This window comes from Enoplosus armatus, chromosome 17 (genome assembly GCF_043641665.1).
Source record: "Enoplosus armatus isolate fEnoArm2 chromosome 17, fEnoArm2.hap1, whole genome shotgun sequence".
In the NCBI taxonomy this organism is placed as follows: domain Eukaryota; kingdom Metazoa; phylum Chordata; class Actinopteri; order Centrarchiformes; family Enoplosidae; genus Enoplosus; species Enoplosus armatus.
The window spans coordinates 14,556,629-14,575,625 of record NC_092196.1 but is presented as its reverse complement, the minus strand read 5'-3'; the positions used below and the strand labels follow the sequence as shown (position 1 = coordinate 14,575,625).

At 41.0% G+C, this 18,997-nt stretch overlaps 1 protein-coding gene across 5 annotated transcripts; it reads left to right on the top strand.

Annotated features, from left to right (window-relative positions):
- Positions 1-136: 136 nt before the first annotated feature.
- On the top strand, positions 137-17,341 carry trip10a (thyroid hormone receptor interactor 10a). 5 transcript variants are annotated; one of them, XM_070922751.1, is made up of 15 exons: positions 137-325; positions 6,351-6,466; positions 7,028-7,084; positions 7,565-7,712; positions 8,432-8,494; positions 8,971-9,075; positions 9,181-9,309; positions 9,857-10,003; positions 10,136-10,324; positions 12,950-13,114; positions 14,085-14,194; positions 14,438-14,570; positions 15,421-15,501; positions 15,575-15,731; positions 15,840-17,341. In XM_070922751.1, the coding sequence occupies exons 1-15, from the start codon at positions 302-304 to the stop codon at positions 15,989-15,991; spliced, it is 1,776 nt and encodes a 591-aa protein (XP_070778852.1). In that variant the 5' UTR covers positions 137-301; the 3' UTR covers positions 15,992-17,341. The 5 variants fall into 5 exon arrangements, with proteins under 5 accessions (XP_070778852.1, XP_070778851.1, XP_070778854.1 ...); XM_070922750.1 differs by having other exon boundaries at positions 15,421-15,509; positions 15,598-15,731; XM_070922753.1 differs by lacking the exon at positions 12,950-13,114 and having other exon boundaries at positions 9,860-10,003; positions 15,421-15,509; positions 15,598-15,731.
- Positions 17,342-18,997: the final 1,656 nt, after the last annotated feature.

Sequence of the window (18,997 nt, the reverse complement as noted above, 5' to 3'; positions counted from 1 at the left end):
ACACTGCCCCTTTAAGGTTTAGGATTTGGGAGTGACGCGGATATAGTTTATCCCTCTTTCCTTCGCTATGAAAAATATTTGGACAAACTAGACTAACGACTGCCAGCCCTGCTTAATAGGCTAATTATGATGCTAGTTTGCATTATTTGTTGACGGAACCAAAACCGGAGTGCGCAGTGGTTACGATTGATTTATCACCTCGGGATTATAATCGGCAGGGCCGCCCTCCGATCCGCTGGGATAACTTTGGAGAAGTTCTTTGTATTCGGGATAGTCAGACAGCTTGGCCAACAAGCTGAACATGGACTGGGGCACAGAGCTTTGGGTGAGTCCATCATCTGGCTCGCTTTGGCGGTAGCAGATAATGTCAGGATGGCAATTGTGCGATTCCTTAGATAGTTTTCGTTGAGAAAGTCGGGCGAAACGTCCCGCTAGTGAGGAGTAGACGTCTGCAGAAGCGGTGAAACGCTGTCTCTGTAGCTGCAGGCTGGTGTTTGCAAGACGGTGCATTCATGAACACAGTTTTCTTTAGCGTTTAGTAGTTGAAACAAAGAGTAGGCTAGCTGAAGCCCACTACCAACGCGTTGCTCTTGTGGCAAGTGAAGCACAGTTGCAGTTAATCTTGGATGCACGTTTGCACATCGATTGGATGTTTGGCTTTTGTTTGGATCTGTTGGTGTTCCTGTGCTGCTCCGCAGAGTTTGTTCAGGAAAGATCTAACGTTATGTAGTGGGATATCTGACGTTACAGTGCACGAGGCAAACAACTGTAAAGTTATTCAGAAAACTAGTTTCCCTAATTTCAAACATAAATCAAAAGCAACTTGACAACAAGTCTGATTTGCCAAGTATTTCTAGATGTCATATGACCTGCATCGCTGAGAATCTTAATGGACACACTCTTAACAATATGAACTGTGAATTTACAATAAAAATTGATGTCAGGCTGAACATTGTATCAGAACACTGTTTATTCTGCATACAAAGGCAGTTAAGTGTGCTGAGGTGGGTTGTACCCAGTGGGATGTTTCACTGTTTACAGTCTGGCACTCCTTGCTTCCATAGAGATGAAATCAGATGCTGTCATTTGCCTTGACAACAAGCTTCATCACTGATGAAGTGCCTCATGTGTCCACCCGAGGAGCATGATTATTTATTCAGCAAACAGTGTGCTGATTTTCCAATAATGTGTAACATTTGTTGGATTGAGAGCTTATATAAATAGATTTGTTAGGACATATTAGGTGGATATAGTAATTAAAATGAACTGCTGTTGATTTTTAGAGATGGGCTGTTTTCTAGGTAATAAACTGAGAGTCACTTCCTGGATACAATGTTAGCAGTAGTGACACTATCCAGAATCTAAACAAACCCTACAGAAAAACCCCTCCATGTGACATGTTACCTTGATGACTGTCACAGTTTATGTGCCAGCACACTGTATCATAGCGATGAAGCCACACGTTTGCAAGCAGTCACACATGCACATTCTCAGGAAACTTGAATATGTAAAATGGAGCATTGCAAAGAAGAGGATAGGGAGGTTGTGACCTCATTACAGAGTCTCCCCCTGGGCCTCTTCCCCCGTCCCTTTTCCATCCTACGTGCTGGTGCAACAGCCTAATTAGTTTTGCCCTACTTTAATTGAGGCAGAGAAACATCCGTACCCCAGTATTAATCAGAGGCTCTATGTCTGGTTAGGAGTCTTTCCTGTTCATCGCATCAAGTTGTTTCACTCGTAGTAGAGGAGACTCTCCAAACAGTTTTCTGTCTTCAGGAAATGTGAAATACAAATGATTTCATTCATGGTTGAAAAAACATTTAATTCTACGTTTTTGTACAGTAGGTGTATTTAGCTATAGCCTTACCTGTCTGGTTAGACAAAGCCCTGCAGGCATAATTGGTTGTGTTAATGTTTGGCCGTAGAGTCATCCCTTGGGCCAAGTCAGCTCTATGGCATCTGTCCCCTGATTGTCGTTAATCCAATGGCTATTTTAAGGCACAAGTTTGCAGAGTGCAAGATCAGTGTCTAGGCATTAACTGTGATAGTGAGTGCTACCAGGCCAAGCCTGAAAACTACAGTGTGGCAGGTCTGGCCGGGCCAGGCCCTTCATTTTCTAGAAGAGAGGTTGACTCAGGGCTGAAACATCCACCCAAGCCTTGTAGGTCAGTGACTTTCAGGGTGACTCCTTTTAGAAGTTATGTGGCTTTCACTTGATGCCAGTCTCTGGTATTACTGGAAGTATTTGAAGATGAAGTGTGAGGACTCGTCAGATGCTTGCTAGGTTTAGATAAGACTTTTAAGACCTCAATTTTGAAGCATGGTGTAGCCTATCAGTCTTTTATTGTGCCCTCTAGCCTAAAACTGTGCCATGAAAATAGGTTATGGCTGTCCTTGTTTGGAAGTTCTATAATTACCAGGGCAGAACTACAATATTTAGCCTACCCATCAAAAAGAGGAGAAAAGATGCTACGGATACTACTAAATGTTCATAAGGAATGGAAGGAGGGCAAGTATTAATGACATAGCCTTGATGAAAGCCATAGTTTTACCAGAAATACAACATTTGCCATTCAATCAAAATCATGACCATTAGAAAGTTGTCAGGAGCGGTTTCATTTACAAACTGTTTGTGATTTATGAAAATCAGTTCAATGCTAACCCAGTCTATAGGGACCTATAAAGATAATTTTGACTGTGGCTTTGGATGGTTATAAATTGCAGTAGTCTGACAGCCACTGGTGTTTGATGAGACAGTGATTATGTCCTTGCAAGTTATTTTGATGGATTTTAAGACAGTTTTAATGAGGCTGGCTTTTTTCTCTAATTGGGCCACTCTTGTTTTGAATCAAGCAGTCACAGTTAATTAACAGAGATTATCAGATGCTACTTTTTCTGCCATTTGTAAAAGAGCAGTTAAGAGATCATCCAAAGCTCATTCTTTTCCAGCAATGCTGCACTCAACCTGAGAAACATGATGAACGTACATAGAGTAAACAGTCAACATACATACAACAATTTAGTCAGAATAAGAAGACATACATGTAAATAAAATACATTACAATACATACATTGTTTTATTTAAATTTTGTATCCATAGGTTGTATTTTATTTGATCTGCAGCATTTCTCAGTTTTATAGTGTGAAGAACTGTGCTTTTGTGTCTCTGCAGCTGTTTCACAAGTTAATGTGCAGGTCAGTTTCTCAATTCATTTTAAACAACTGATGCTGATTCTTTTGGCCAATTTAGTGTTCCCTCATTAAATTACTGTAGGGGTGATGTGTTTGATAAGCGACATATAGAATAATGTGTAGCTTGGCAACATCCTTGTAAAATCAATGTACTCTAATACAGGGGTTCTCAACCTTTTTGACCTCTGGGCCCAATTTTCCCAGTACAAAGTGGCCCGGGGCCCATTTAAATATTAACACTTTCATTTCAATTGATCCGAGTCTTGGTTTGAATAACTAAATCAAGTCCACTTACAGTTTAACAAGCTAAAACCTTGTAAAATAAATGATATGACACTGTGATCATCTCAAAGACATTTCTTTATATCACGTAGGGTTAGGGTTCATGTAAACCTGCACATACAACAACACTGAACAGGCGAGCAATTATAACAAATCAAGTTGCTACAAGAACAAATATAAAGGCTCAAGTCAATATTATTAACAAAATCTGAAATCCAAAAATCCAAAAATATTCTGCCTCGCTACCTCCGTTCACAAAGCCGAACTTAATAAAGTCAGGGTTGTACTTGCGCAAAACCTTCACCTTTGAGGAGGGGGTGGCATCACTTTCATCTTCATTTTTTTGGGCCGCGGCCCCATGGTTGAGAATGACTGCTCTAATAGTTTGATAGTTTTATATAAGAACACAAACGCACAAACAAAAACAATAGATCTTCAATCTATTTTTTGGGCAAATAGGTAGGTTCCATTCACTCGGCTACAGTTGTAATCCTGTTATTTTACTATTGGAACAAGAAGCAATAAGAAAACCAGTAAAGTGTGTTGTTTCTTCCTTGGTGTGAAAACTACAGATTCAACATTGTGTGAAACACAATACAGCATACAAGCTTGGACAAGGTATAGGTCTAATGACTTTAGAGTTATATCGTGCTATGAAAGATATGACTGTTACAATTCTAGAAAAAGGCATCAGGACTGACACTCCCTAAAAGATCTATGATGATTCAACATGACGTCCTAACCAGGTGTGCCAGGTAAACCTCATAAAGGCCATTAAAGGACAGCTGTAATGCAGAGCATTTTATCTTAATACAGACGTGTTAAATTGTCTTGCATATCTTACCTGAGTTTTGTTAAGTTTTGTCAACATTATTAGACATGCATTGTGCAGCTGTGTTGAATACAGAAGTTCAGAGATACTTAAAGTTGAGTGGCAGACTAAGTACTGGTTTGGGGACCTCCCCACTGTCCAACCAACACAGATGCTACACCCACATCAGCTTGCCTAACACTTTTCTCAACTCCCCATCAATCTCCACAGTAGTTAACCTTTTTTGCACACACGCTGATCAGCAGTCCCGAAACTGAATATGCAAATAATAGACTTATCTATGCAAAACGCCTGTATCAAGAGATGATTGTAGTATATAACTTTCCATTTCTGCTATCATAGCCTTTCCATAATATGATGCATACACTCCTGGTAGTCAATTGACAATTCAGATGTTTCAACCTTCCCAGTTTCCCCGATGTAAGGTTTGACCATGAATCTATAACTCTGGGATTAAACTGGGAGTGGATATGGCTACAAGTCAATGGCACTGCACTTCTACATGGCATACCTTGACTCTCCAGTTGTGGTGTTCATGTCCCCCTTTCATATTGCTCATCTAATACATCTTGCCTTGTTACAGTGGGTTGTATAAAAGATCCTGAGAGTTTAACAACAGCACTAGGTCAGGCCTCGACCAACAGGCACCGTATGTTACCGGCTGTGCTTCACACAGTTAATTATTCTGACTTGCTCCTTACCAATTCAGTTGCATTTCAGTTGTATTTTGATTTCTGTTGCCTTCACTGCTTGTTTATTTTATGTGTTTGACTATACTGGGTAAAACGAAATAGTTTTTAGGTGTGTATTATGGTCATTATAGATAATTGTAGCATGTGTCCTCTGTTCTGTTGATGTGATGAGGTTGTGCTGGATGCAGACAACTACTGCTCATGTTTGAATCATTCCTAAATAAATAATTTGTCACTTTTTACACTTTAAGAGGGCAACATTCAAACAAAGTGGTACCCTAAAATTCTGCTATTTAGTTATTTTACTACTATTCTTTGCTACTATTTGTCACTTGAAAGTTGAATACAGAACAATTGATTTCCACATCTAAGAAGAAAATCTGTTGTTAACACAAGCACCTCCGGAAATTGGAAAATCTGTAGTTGTAAGTTGTCTGTATCGACTATCATTACTTCTGTTCCGTAAATAATGATGCTACATTAAACCCCAAACATTGCCTATTGGTTAGATGTTATTGTGGTGATGGATTGCAGGCCTCTGTCTTAACCTTTAACTGAGTTCTGTGATTAGGCTAAATGTTGTCTCATTCATTTGGGTTTTGTCTGTTATTTCACCTGAAGGGCAGGAAGGGCACCAAAGTACATGGGCCAACTTGTCAGGGTTCCCGTTTAAACATGCCCCCTCCTCAATACTAAAGTCAGCAGCAAAGAGAGCTTGGGGGAATTGCTTTGAGTGTAGAGTGAGAGAAGATTGGCTCACATCTCACTCTTAACAGACTTGTCTGAGCTTGAAGGTGTCATAAAGTGCTCCACCAAATAAGGAACAAAAGAGGATAAGGAACACAATATACTTCCCTCATACTGTAAAAAAAAAAAAAAAGGAAAAGTCAGCAAATTCAGTTGTACCTAGGTCTATAAATCTGAAACGAGACATGAAATAGGTCAAAGAACCACATTAATAAGGACTCTGTGAAGCTCATATCACATTACTCTAAAGTTTACCATTCTGACACATTTCACTCCACACAGTACAGCAGGATATGTATCAGAAGAGCACCCCCCCCCCCCCTCCAGTGTCCTTTTGAACAACATGGGTGCCCGATGATTTAAACCTCGGCGGAAATTTAGAGACCATTGTCAAGATTTTGTGCACATGTGGAGAGCATTTGTGGAATCCAACATGCAGCAACAAACGTTGATGTGTCAAGTTTATTACCCCCCCATTCAAGATTAATTTTAGATGACCTCAAACTCAACCAGAGGAATATCCCAGTTATTACCCATGTTCCACATCCTGTGCAGTGTTGCCGTAATATCTTTGCCTTATTTGTCTCTCATGCTCCTTTCTCCAGGACCAATATGACATCATTGAGAAGCATACACAGTCTGGCCTGGAGCTGGTGGAGAAGTATGTGAAATTTGTGAAGGAGAGGACAGAGATCGAGCAAAACTATGCCAAACAACTGAGGTAGGCCTCGCCCTTGTCGTTGTTCTCCTGTGCTGCCTGCCTCAAATGCTTGTGTGCGAGTGTTGCTCAAAGCAGCTTGTGTCAGTGTGTGTTTGTGTGTGGTGCACGTTAAAAGGCTGTTTATGAAATGTTTGTGGGGTCTTATGACTACTTTGGGACAGAATCAAACTTGTCCCTGAAACACTGGCCTCATTCTCAGCTGCAGTGTGCTCACTCTCTCCCTCTTTCTCTCTCTTCGTCCACGGTGCTCCCTCTCCCAGTTGTCTCCCGGTCTGCAGGGCCCACATCTGTTGTAGTGCTGAGCTTTGCTGGAGAGGAGAGGAAGTGGGAGCAGACTGGCACATGATAGACAGGATGTGGTCAGAGGGAGAGTGAAAGAAGGAAGAAAAGCTATTTTAATAAGTTCATAGTGGACTGTTGTTTTAATGCTATTGTATAAAACAGCGGGTGGTTGCATAAGAAAAGTTGAATTTAGTGAGCTTTCTTTAACTGTCATCCATCTTTTCCCTTTGAGAATTTAAGTATTTGTCCATTTGTTTGATGCATCTTCACTGTCCACAGGAACCTTTCTAAGAAATATAACTTAAAACGAAGCAGCAAAGATGAACCAGAATGCAGGTGAGTCACTGTGGGTTTTGTTTCAAAGCCTTTCTTCAAAGAAACTTATAGACTATTGAATTTCTGAGGTTCAGTATTTACTTTTCCTTTTACCGGCAGAACAATGGCAGCTTAAAATTGTGCTTACTGGGTCGATTTGGATTTACACCCTGGCCCTTACACCCTGGCCCTAATAGCTTAAGCACTCACTGAGGGGACTAACAAAGGACAACAGAACTGACATGTAAATAATATCAGGTTTCAAACTATAAGGAATCATTTTGTGTTTAGTGTCATTCATGCTGTAATGTGGGAATGCCGTTAGAGCCATTGAAATGACCCTAGAAGGAAGCAGGAATAAGGAAGTCATGAGGTTCTTATTATGATTTGGCCCACTGCTGACTTCACTTTGAGCCTGAGTATGTGTTATCTTATCAGTGGTCCCATCACTGTGTTCTGATTTCTCCACCCTTTTCCTTTTCTCCTCCTCTTAAATGGTAGGTTGTCCAGCTACCAGTCTTTTTTGGACATCCTGAATGAGATGAATGACTACGCGGGGCAGAGAGAGCTAATTGCTGAGAACATGATGATGAGCATTTGCATCGATCTCACTAAGTACCTGCAAGAGCTCAAGCAGGAACGAAAGACGGTGAGCTTGATGTGGAGCAAGAGCGCATTGATTTAGGCTGGTTGAAGTCCGTCGATGCAGCCACGAGTATCCCAAATAAATTGAATTTGGCATGTTTTCACTGGTAAATTGGTTTGTTTGTTTAAAGCTAAATTCTAGTCTCTAACTGTGTTCAGGCTCCTTAAAAGGCAACTTGTCGAAACAAAAAAATACTTATTATTAGTCAATTATCAGAATAGTTCATCGAGTAATGAACACATGCTAGAGTGTATATACTAGTATGTGCCTGCAGTACCATATTCATCAGCAGCCAGAGAACATGCCAGATGAGATTTTCATATGGAGCACACTGCTGAGAAGGAGTGTAAAGGGTGGGAGGAGAATAGAGGAGAATAGAGGGAGATTTAAAGGAGGAGTGGAGATGTGGCAGGAAGGAAGCCTTACTTACTGTCTCCAGGGGGAGGCATGTTCTGAGCGGTGCTGTGCCATTTCTCTATGAGGAATGCATTGGCTCTGTCCCACTGGATTGCAGAACACAGCAGCCGTGTACAGGCTCTCGGTGCAGACGTCATGTCTCAAACAGACACACTGGTATTTGTTTTCTTGTCTGTTATGTTGTGCGGCTTTTGGAGGTCATTGTTTATTCTGTGTCTGCCCCTACACATGGCTGTCTGTCTCTCCCTGTCATCTGACCCACCTCCCCCTCCTCTCACTCGGTCTATTTTTATGAATGTCTGCAGTATCTCATGGAGGCCAAGAAGGCCCAGCAGAGTTTGGAGAGCACCTACAAGCAGCTCGATAGTGTAAGTCTAAACTAGTTTCTAAAATTCCTTTTTCCTGAAGAGGCGTCTCTCATTCTTGATGATTCTTTCATGATTACATTTTGTATTGCGAAGCAAAGCTAATAGACATACGTTTGTGCTGGGGTCATTATGAAAGATGGAAATATTTTCTATAAGCAAATGGCTGCACGTTCAGTGTGGTTGGTCAGGTGGCTATATTTGTCTATAGTAAAAACAGATGGACAGAGTGGAAAGCACTTCCCCATTTTAGACTCCTATCATCAATCCGAGACCTATTTAGTTATGATTGGAGATGTTATGGCCCCAACGCTCCCAACCTCCCCTATCTGTCTTTTTAGAAATACAGTGAAAAATGCTCTGCTCAAAATAGTAGAACCTCCTCAGATTTCAGTCAGGCAATTGCCTCACTTAGCGGAATGAACTGAACATGGTCTTTCTCTTTTTCTCTCTATCTTTCTTTTCTTTCTGCACATCAGAGTAAAAAGCGCTTTGAGAGGGAATGGAGAGAAGCAGAGCGTGCAGCACAGTACGCAGAGAAGACCGATCAAGACATCAATGCCACAAAGGCGGATGTTGAAAAAGTAACAAAGGGGGGAAATAAATCTACATTTTAAGGACTATTTACTGTGATCAAAAGTAGAATCAGATGCACATGGTTAACTTGTTTGCTGTATTTGTGGTTCTAGGCCAAACAGCAGGCTCATATGAGAGCACACGTTGCGGAGGAGTGTAAGAACGACTATGCTGCTCAGCTTCAGAAGTACAACAAGGAGCAGAACCAGTTCTATTTTAATGACATGCCACTCATTTTCAATGTATGTATGTATGACAACATGACAATATTCCTGCCCTCAATGTTTGTTTGAGGTGTTAACATGTGGTACAGTGACAACTGCTATTAGTTTGCCAAAATAATAACTGCATTTTTTGGTACAAAAAACTTAAAATGATAAATGACTTGTGTGGCGTGTTGCAATATTAAATAACCGTGTTACTAACATTTTAAGATTGAACTTAGATTGTGTTTAGTACTTTTCATTTGACATGCACAATGGAAAATTTGCATGTAGCCAGTTAACGCTGACATTTAGATTCTTACAAAATTCAACATTGTTCTCCAAATCAGGTTTTGTACCAGAAATAAAAATTGCACTTACATTGATTCAAAGTCAGGGATGAACTAGTTTCCCTATTCATATGCTAAAGTTTTCATCTGAGCATTACCAAATATATTTTATAATCATAAATAACTAAACTCTTGCTTTATATTGAGATACATGTTGTATTATGGGCTATGTATTATATATTGTCTCAACACTAATAATGACAGTGTCTGAGCAACTGTTGTTGTGTGTTTACTAGAAGTTGCAGGATCTGGATGAGAGGCGAGTACAGAAGTTGGCGCAAGGCTACATCTTGTTCTCAGACACAGAGAAGCATGTGATGCCAATCATTGGCAAGTGCCTGGAAGGCGTTACTAAAGCTGGCACTAATGTTAATGAGAGGAATGTGAGTTGGTTTCAGTAAATTCTAAATGTATTTTAATATGCAGCTTGGCTTCATGCAGCCCATTTGTTTTAACTGTACATCTGTTTGGAAACAACTCTTAATTGCGCTTATCCATAATTGCATCTAATGTAGGACTCCATGGTTGTAATAGAGCAGAACAAGTCAGGCTTTGAACGTCCTGGAGATGTGGAGTTTGAGGACTACAGTCAGGGCATCAACCGAGCCTCGTCCGACAGTAGCCTGGGAACACCTAAAGGCCCCATGGACCTTCTGGGAAAGAACAGGAGCAAAAACTTTTGGCTTTTCAGCAAGAAGAGTAAGGTAGGACATTCCACGCTAGCAGAGCACATTAGGCTAATTTAGTCTAATGACATACTACAAGAGATGTGTTTTTACATTGTGGAAAATGTGCAATGAACACACTAGCAACCCCTTCCATCAGTGATCAACGACAGCAGATATGAAAATCTGTAGGTGGTCAGTCAGTCAGATTAGAGGGTGACTCCTTGGATGGCAGTGTCATGATGGACCTATGGTTGTGGCTACACACACACACACATGCACACACATACTCCCACGTATACACCACCTTCTCATCACTAAAGCTCAGTATAATCATGCATGAACCTCTTTTATTATATTACACATGAACTCACATACACCCCAACACTTCTAGAACCGGTCCTTTGCATGAGTCTGCCCCTGGCTGTGAGTGAATAAACCTTGCCCCCCCCCCCCCCACACACACACACACACACACACACACACACACACACACACCCTCACCCTCCCTCTCCCTGCAGTGTGGTTTCCAATAGGTCAACTGGCAGTCAGCATTCTGCTGTGCTTGCACGGGGCCCAAACAACATTGAATTTCCCTCTACAGGCATCCACAAACACACTGCTTCCATTATACTGCCCAGAACCTAGCATTATGTCTCTCATCACAATAAAATCTTTGTACCAACAATCGGGATGACACCAGGTTTGCCAGGTCAGAAAAACTGGATCTGGTCCAACCACTCATTCATGCTATAGATGTCAACATTGACGTTTTTGTATTTGGCCTTAAGAATCTATTTGGGTCAAGAGAGCTTCACTACATTTTAAATCCTGGATCTTATCTCAAAGGAGCACTCTTGCTAAGGTATTACAACTGGTGATATGAGTAGCTGACCACTAACCAGCTAACAGCCCCCCTCCTCCTCCTGCCCCCGCACTAAATGATCCCTTCTTTCTTCCTTGCAGTGTTTGCTTGTTCAGCGCCTCTCTTCTCTCTGCATGTCTTACTGGCTGTGCTCTGCGGTGCACTCTTCCTGTTCTGTGTATGTGTGTGGCACACTGCTCTGTGTCACCAGTCATGCTCTCCCAATTAGGCCTGTAGCAGCATGAATAGGAGGCTGGCTATATATTGGCTTGAGTGAGCTTTTGGTTTATATCTGGCCCCTAAACATTCCCATTCTTAACTGCTCTCCTGTATTTAGATTCCCATAACTCTCAAGAAAAGTAGCACCTACCCAGTAGATGTTCACATAATGATAGTGCTGTACTTCCAGCTCTAGTATTTACACAAGGGACCTTGTTGTAGGGCTGTTTTAGACGTTCACTATTGAAGACTAGAAGACATCAGCCTCCTGTGTAATTTAGCTAATAGATTCCAACCCCACCTTTCCACTTAAACATGCAGCTGACACAGAGAGATTTTACTGTAGTTCACTTCAGCCGTGTTTTCAAGCTAACCTCTTTCAAAGAGGTCATGCGGGGAATTCATCAAGTCACAAAGAATCTATATGCACAACTGACGCTGTGGCAGTCAGCCGGCTATTTATAACAACAGCACTGATGTGTGAATTGGTATTTTATCTTTATAGGTCAGACTCAGAGGATAGCATAGAATCCTAATGATTGAGTTGGCTAATTCGGTTTAAGGAAAGTTTTTTGTTTATAACATTATTATTAACATTATTTTCGTAGTGTGGGCCATTATACCTGTCATTATACCAAACATTTCACTGACTACTGTCACTGTAGACACTTGGGAATGCTGCAGCCAAACAAGACAGCTTTACATAGCTTTGTAAACTCTGAGAACTGTTTAATACTTTTTGTGATAAACTAGTCCATTGGAGGATAGCAAACATGAGCTGTCAGTTAAATAGGCCAGTGTTACCCATTTTGGGAGTGAAAATCCAGATGTATGTACTCAACTGTCTATAATATTCATTATTTGCTTTGCCAAAGGTGGGCACTCTGAGCTGTGGTATGACAGGCTGGTCAACGTTGAACCAAAAAGTAGCTCTTCAGTACAGTTAATGTTTACAGTAAGTATTGCCCAACAGTTTGGGCAAGTAAGACAATTGGGATGTGATGTGATGCCCCTATTAAATGAGTTGTAAAGCTGTGTGTTAGCTGTGTCACCATATCTCTACAATGTAATATCTTAACCTATGATGGGTAAAACTATGAAAATAAGAGCCAGGCTGTAAAAAATAACATTTTCTTTGCCAATTTAAGCAATTCAAATTTGGTTTAGTCTGGTTGGCCTTCCCCAGTTCCTCACTGAGGCTCACTCACCCTCCATCCTGGCTTGAGTTTGACTGCAGGTGTTGGGCTGCTGTGGCACTGGTGTGGGAGCTGCCGTTGGTTACTCGCTGTTTCTGTAATTTTTTTGTTATGTGTGTGTGTGTTGTTGAGAGCCAAAGAGACAGGTGTGTGTGCTTTCGTGCTCTTTGGGCTCGTGTGCTGGGTTTGCTCCAGTGTTGTCTTCCTAGCTTTGTGGTGTGCTTTAAGGTGTTGATGGTGTCTTTTTCTTTCCCTTGTCACCTTGTTGTTTTTGTCCTCCCTCTTTTTCTATCATTCCACCCCCCTCTCCCCCATCCTGTACACCACCCTATGCCTGCATACCTCATGCTCGGGTGCTGGTACTTTGGTTTCGCCCCACCCCAGCTCTCTCCCTCCACGCTCCCACCTTTCTCCACACCCCCCGCCCCCTCGCCCGCTAACGGACCCCCTTCCCCCAAGTTTGGCCGGGACCCCCTGTCGTACTGTTTGAAGGAGATCAATAAGACAGTCAAACCCAGAATCTCTTCCTTCCGGACGCTCAGGAGATCGGTGAGTCACCAGAGGAGAAGGTTTGGGTGCCAGGAGATCTACACTCATCAGGGCTCGCACATCATCCTGTGGTCCTGCCTCTGCAAGACTGACTGAATCCCTTAGATGAATAAGACTGTTCACATTTTCAATACTTAAACATGTAGCATAGATCTTACTGCTCACAATGGCTCTTTTGCTATTTTTGATATATATACATGTTATAAACATACAAGAACATCTTTTTATGGTGGAAAGAACCCCTTTTGAGGATATTATGTATTTATCTATACACATACTGTTTCCTTTCCCTCCAGAAGTTTACTCCAGAGAGGATAACGGTAATATGGACAACAAAGCTGGTGTGGGGGTCTCAGATGTGTGACACATAAAAATGGCCACCTTTCCATTACAACAGCTCATGTCATTATAAGGATTTCCCCTTCACATAACTGCTGGAGTTTCTGTGCATCATGTTATGTGGCAAAAGGCATCTTGAGTTTGTATTGAAGAGGTGGCCACCTGGTGGTGGTGGTGGAGGAAGGGAGGAATGCTTGGTAGCACAAACTGAAACCGGAAACTGAGCAATTCATATAAGGCAATTTCAAGGTAGCCTTAATTGTCTCTGCACTGGGTCAACTTTTTCCATCCAAGATTGTATTTCTTGTACTTGTAGTTAAAAGAAATCGCTCAATATAAAGTTATTAGAGTGTGCCACACTGTATTTGTTCGTCCATGGGTGGTGGTTTTGGGTTCAGCTCGCTGTTGTACAAGTGCTGGCTTTACATAAATTTGAAGTCTTAACAAATGTGTAACTAAGAGATTTGAATGTTTTGTGAGTTAAACATTGTCCCTTGAGCTGAACTCTAACCACAGGCTAGGTGTTCCTCCTGAGGTATCTGTTTCTTTTGCCATGGTCACTGTTGTTATAAAACTGTTAAGTGTGAGGCTCAGTTCAGTGTTAACCCGCCCTTCCTGTGAACTCTTGTAGCCCACGGTGACAGAGGACTTCGGCCATCTTCCTCCAGAGCAGCGCAGGAAGAGGTTACAGCAGAGACTAGAGGAAATTTGCAAAGAATTGCAAAAGGAAGTAGATCAGAGGTGCGTGTGTCTGTTTGTGTGCGTATATGTGGGTATCCCTCGTGTATTAATAACTATCTCTGTTAGAACTCTGGTGGGAGTGTGGATATGGTATTCAGGCAGTGCACATCAGTGCGTATACCTCTGTGCTGTCTGTGTGAGTGTTGTTTACTCATCCTGAGCTCAACAGGGAACCGATTTCCACTGACAGTCACTTTCCTCCTTCCTCCCTTGTTCCTCTCTCACTCTCTCTCCTCTCCTCAGTGAGGCCCTGGGGAAGATGAAAGATGTTTATGAGAAAAATCCTCAAATGGGAGATCCTGCTAGTCTGGCATCCCAAATCAGCCAGACATCCCAAAATATAGAACGGCTCAGAGGAGAGCTCAACAAGTATGAGGTAATCCCGACCTCTGTTGGTTATTCATATTATGAGGTCATCATTTACATTATGAGGTGATCCAGTTGTGAATTTTAACATATTATGAGGTCAAAAGGCTCTTAGCATTTTATTCTAAGCTATTACAAAAAAATGATGGTGTCTGTTGTTCATTTGATATATTATGATGTCAGCAGATTCCTTGTTGTTCAGTGTAACATATTATGTCATAAGGGCCTCTTTAATTCAACATTTTAAGAAAAGACAATCCTTTATTAATCCCTCAGAGGGGATATTCAGGTGTTACAGCAGCACAAAGACAGATATAAGTACAGATAAATAGAGAAAGTTAAAATAAAATAGATAAATCATAAGTATATAAATTAAGAATAAGAACAGAATAAAATAGAAACTATACAAGAACAAATAAATTCAAACTTAAAGGTAGTAGTAGTACCCATATGGAACCCAAACCTGGTGTTGTACATGAACTGATGCAAGCAAAGTGACAAAGTGGTATGATTAATAGAGGCAATGAGTAATGAGATAATCAGGCACTTGGCTGTCAGTTTTAACTAATGATTAGGTCATTTAGGATCCAACATACTAAAACTTTTATTTTTGTAGTCTCATTTATCTGTCGTGTGTGTGTGTGTGTGTGTGTGTGTGTGTGTGTGTGTGTGTGTGTGTGTGTGTGTGTGTGTGTGTGTGTGTGTGTGTGTGTGTGTGTGTGTGTGTGTGTGTGTGTGTGTGTGTGTGTGTGTGTGTGTGTGTGTGTGTTTGGGCTGTACAAATGAACATGACTTTATATATCGACCTTGAATGCATCATCTTGCTATAAACAGTATTTAAGGTATATTCTGTTTTGTAGACTTGGCTGGCTGAGGCAGGAGGTCGAGGGGACACGTTGCGCTATAAAGCTCACACGTTCAACAACAACGGAGCTCATGATGTGCACAGGTAACACTAAATTCTACCAATAGACAGCGTGTTTGGCACAATGATGTGTTGTCTGCCCTGCTCAGGAAACATGTGTTTTTCTCTCCAGCCCTGATGGAGCTCACTCCGATGAAAGCACTCCCGATCCCTCCCAGGCCATCTACGCCGAGTTTGATGATGACTTTGAGGATGAGGAACTAACTACTCCTATTGGGAAATGCACAGCCATGTACAACTTCCCTGGTATGTCACAGGCTGTGTTACCTGATTGCCCTACTCCCTATTCTTATAGAACATATTTGTATGATGAGGCAGGGATATTTTCTACCACCTAGTTTGTCTCTCTTTCAGGTGCCAGTGAAGGGACCATCTCCATGCAGGAGGGGGAGGTGCTGGCCGTGGTGGAGGAGGACAAAGGGGATGGCTGGACCCGTGTGCGCAGGAACAATGGGGATGAAGGATACATACCTACATCTTATGTCACCATCTCCATAAACAAATGACAGACATGTGAGGAACAAGAGAAGAAGAAATTATCACTTCACCAAACTGTATGCAGTTCTACTAATGGGACCAATCGTAAAGAAGCCACAGCACAATGGGCGGGACCACTGGTGTATCCAGAAGGGCATCCAGATAAGGTGCTTTGATTTCTTGAGAGGTGCCCCAAATGGGCAGAGGACTGGTGCTAACAGTATATTCCTTGTGGTTTACATTACATTATTGTAATCCCAGTTACCTAAGCCACCTAAACCACAAGGATGTTTTACTTTTTGATATCATGTCACAATAATTTTTGGGTTTTGGTTCAGAAGTGTTGCATGGATCTTAGGCACCATCACGGTAGGAGTGCTTGCCTCGTTCCACAGCCTATAAGGCATTACCTTCTGATTGTGAGAGGAAGAAGTAGAGAAGGAGGAGGATGATGAGTGCCGCTGCCATCTTTACACTGAGTGTTAATACCAGTAATACTTAGGAGGACGTTACCTCACCTGTTTACCTTTTTCAGTTAAAAACTGACCTGCTCTGACCCATGGCAATCCACTCCACTGCTGAACCTACAATATATGACCTGTTGCAGTTCTCACTTGTCTAAAGCGTGCCACTTTCTAGCTTTACCAGCACTTGGGAAGATGTATGGCACCGTCACTTTCGGTTTTCAGCTATTTGTGAGACCAAAGGTGTATCCAGCTCCCCCATCACGGTAAATCACATGCACACAACCATACAAACACTTCAGTGTTCAGACAATCACAGCCATATCATCATCTAAGTTCATTTTCAATCTATAGCAGTAACAAGGACATAGCTGTTGTTTTCTAATAGTTACAACCTGAAAATTGTACTAAGAATAATTTATTACAAATGTGTATGTTCTATAAATAAAAAGTTTGACAGAAGTTGTACTTTGTATTAAGGATGTTCTCATGTTGTTCTTTTCCCCTTGCACACATAGTGGACAGTCTGTAGCCACAAAAGGGAGTAAATAATGCACACTTAAAATGTGCTACATTAAGACTATTGTATTTATGTAATAAATAATATATATTTTAGCTATCACAACACCACTATTGTCTTATTAGCTTTTTAACCATTTAAATAAAGATTGTTACATTGTGAGAGAAAACTAAAAGTCTCTAATTATGTTACGAATACTGACGTACTTCACACCTTCTCAAGTTGATCCACTTCCTGTTTTTCATGTTGTTGTGGAGCCAGCAAGAAACCGTAACTGCTCATGTGCCTTTCTGGTTAAAAGCATTTTGTATATACCATTTTTGCATGTAAGACATTTTGTTTCTTTCTTAATAAATGTAAAACACATTTCAAAGTTAGAATTGGTTATGTCATTTCTGGTCTTGAAAAATAAACATTTGAAACAAACATGGTGTCTGTTGGTCCTGTAAAATGTATACAATTTCTTGTTTGATTTTGTGAATCTGAGGTCTGTAAAGTCATTCAAGTTAGACTTTAAAAGTATTGACATCCATTTTAAGAGTTTTGTCCCCAAGAACAACTCAGTCAATACATGTTTTGCTCCCCAGGACAGTTTAGTCAATGCTGAAAAACATGCATCACTTTTAACTGAAGCAGGAAACCGGGGAACTTGAATTTGTGGTTTCAGTGGGATTAAAAATGGCTCCATATGCTATAAACTGAATGAGGCAGTGGGTGGATGGAAGATTTGATGTTTTTCGGGTCAAACCAGGTTTCTTGTAAATTCTGGTTTCACACTTGCTAATGAAGAATGCATTTCACATTCTAAATCTTTATTTTCCAAATCATCCCTCTGTGACATCAGATATTTGATGGGTTTCTCTCTTATTTCTAGTTTCAGAAATGCTGACTGAGCTGTTGTGCAGAGAAATAACATGAATTCGAAAAGGCTTTTCCTCCATGACTTGGATACAGTTTTAGATGTTGTAAACACCCTGGAAACCACAATGTTTTATCTCTTATCATAAGACAATCCAGCCACGCCCAGCCATTCTTGTAGCACTACAGTTTAAATCATAAGTCATTCACACATTATGTTTATTGGGAAAATTCTCTGTCCTTGTATATGACTGTGAAGGTTTATAGCACCAACCTGAACTTTTCTCACAGCTCAACACATTTCACAGCTGAATTTCAAAATATCACCAGGGTACTGAGTGCTATTTGGCACCATAACAAAATCAATTATTATATTTTGAAAGTCTTTAAAAAATCTCAAAAACATGTGGATGTTGTCTGAGAATCAGTAAGTATACGAAGAGGAAGCTGCACATCTATATCTCTTTAATCAATGAGGTTAATGAATTTAAATTGCATTTTCGTAAGGCTGCCATTGTTTCAGGGGACAAAGGTCATGATGACATTAAGTCCAACAGCTGAGGAGAAAATTCCAGTACCTTTATTTAATAAAAAGAGAAACAGAACTTAGTTCTTTCAGGGATCCCAGAATTCATTGCTAAGCCTGCAACCGTCAACTGATCACAGTACATGCAGCTCATTCTCAGTAGGTGGCACTGTTACATCATATTTTAGGGAAGTGGCATAGACCTGCTGCTACTCTCCTCTCTGCATAATTATGTTTTCAATATAGGCCATGCATTTGCATACCTGATTAAATTGCACTGGCTTCAAAACCATACTGTTTATAATGACTAATTAAATAACCCAAAATTAGCATGTGCCCCACTTTCGTTTTCACCTTACTCACAACAGCAGACAAGCGAAAAGAAAGACAATGAAAGTGAACTTGGTTAAACAAGAGGTTTAAACTGAATTATTCAGTCATATTTCCAATGGAAATTAAAAGAAGGCTCTGCTCAGCTAAGGGAGCATCTAGCAGTGCTTTTGCATTGAATGACTGGTCAGATGACTGAGGAATCGGATCATCATTTGTATGCAAAGCCTTTAGTCTCAAGATGCGTTAAAGGTCAGCTTTTCAATAAGGCTGCTGGACCCAGCCAACATCCTGCGCCTGTCTGCAGCTGGGAGACAGCACTGCATCCTGGCACCTT

What these genes read in the sequence shown, in the direction of transcription:
- trip10a (XM_070922751.1), top strand. Translation starts at nt 302, where the DNA reads ATGGACTGGGGCACAGAGCTTTGG. An exon ending in CCTACAAGCAGCTCGATAGT is followed by an intron (nt 8,495 to 8,970) that starts GTAAGTCTAAAC and finishes TCTGCACATCAG; the next exon opens with AGTAAAAAGCGCTTTGAGAG. An exon ending in ACATGCCACTCATTTTCAAT is followed by an intron (nt 9,310 to 9,856) that starts GTATGTATGTAT and finishes TGTGTTTACTAG; the next exon opens with AAGTTGCAGGATCTGGATGA.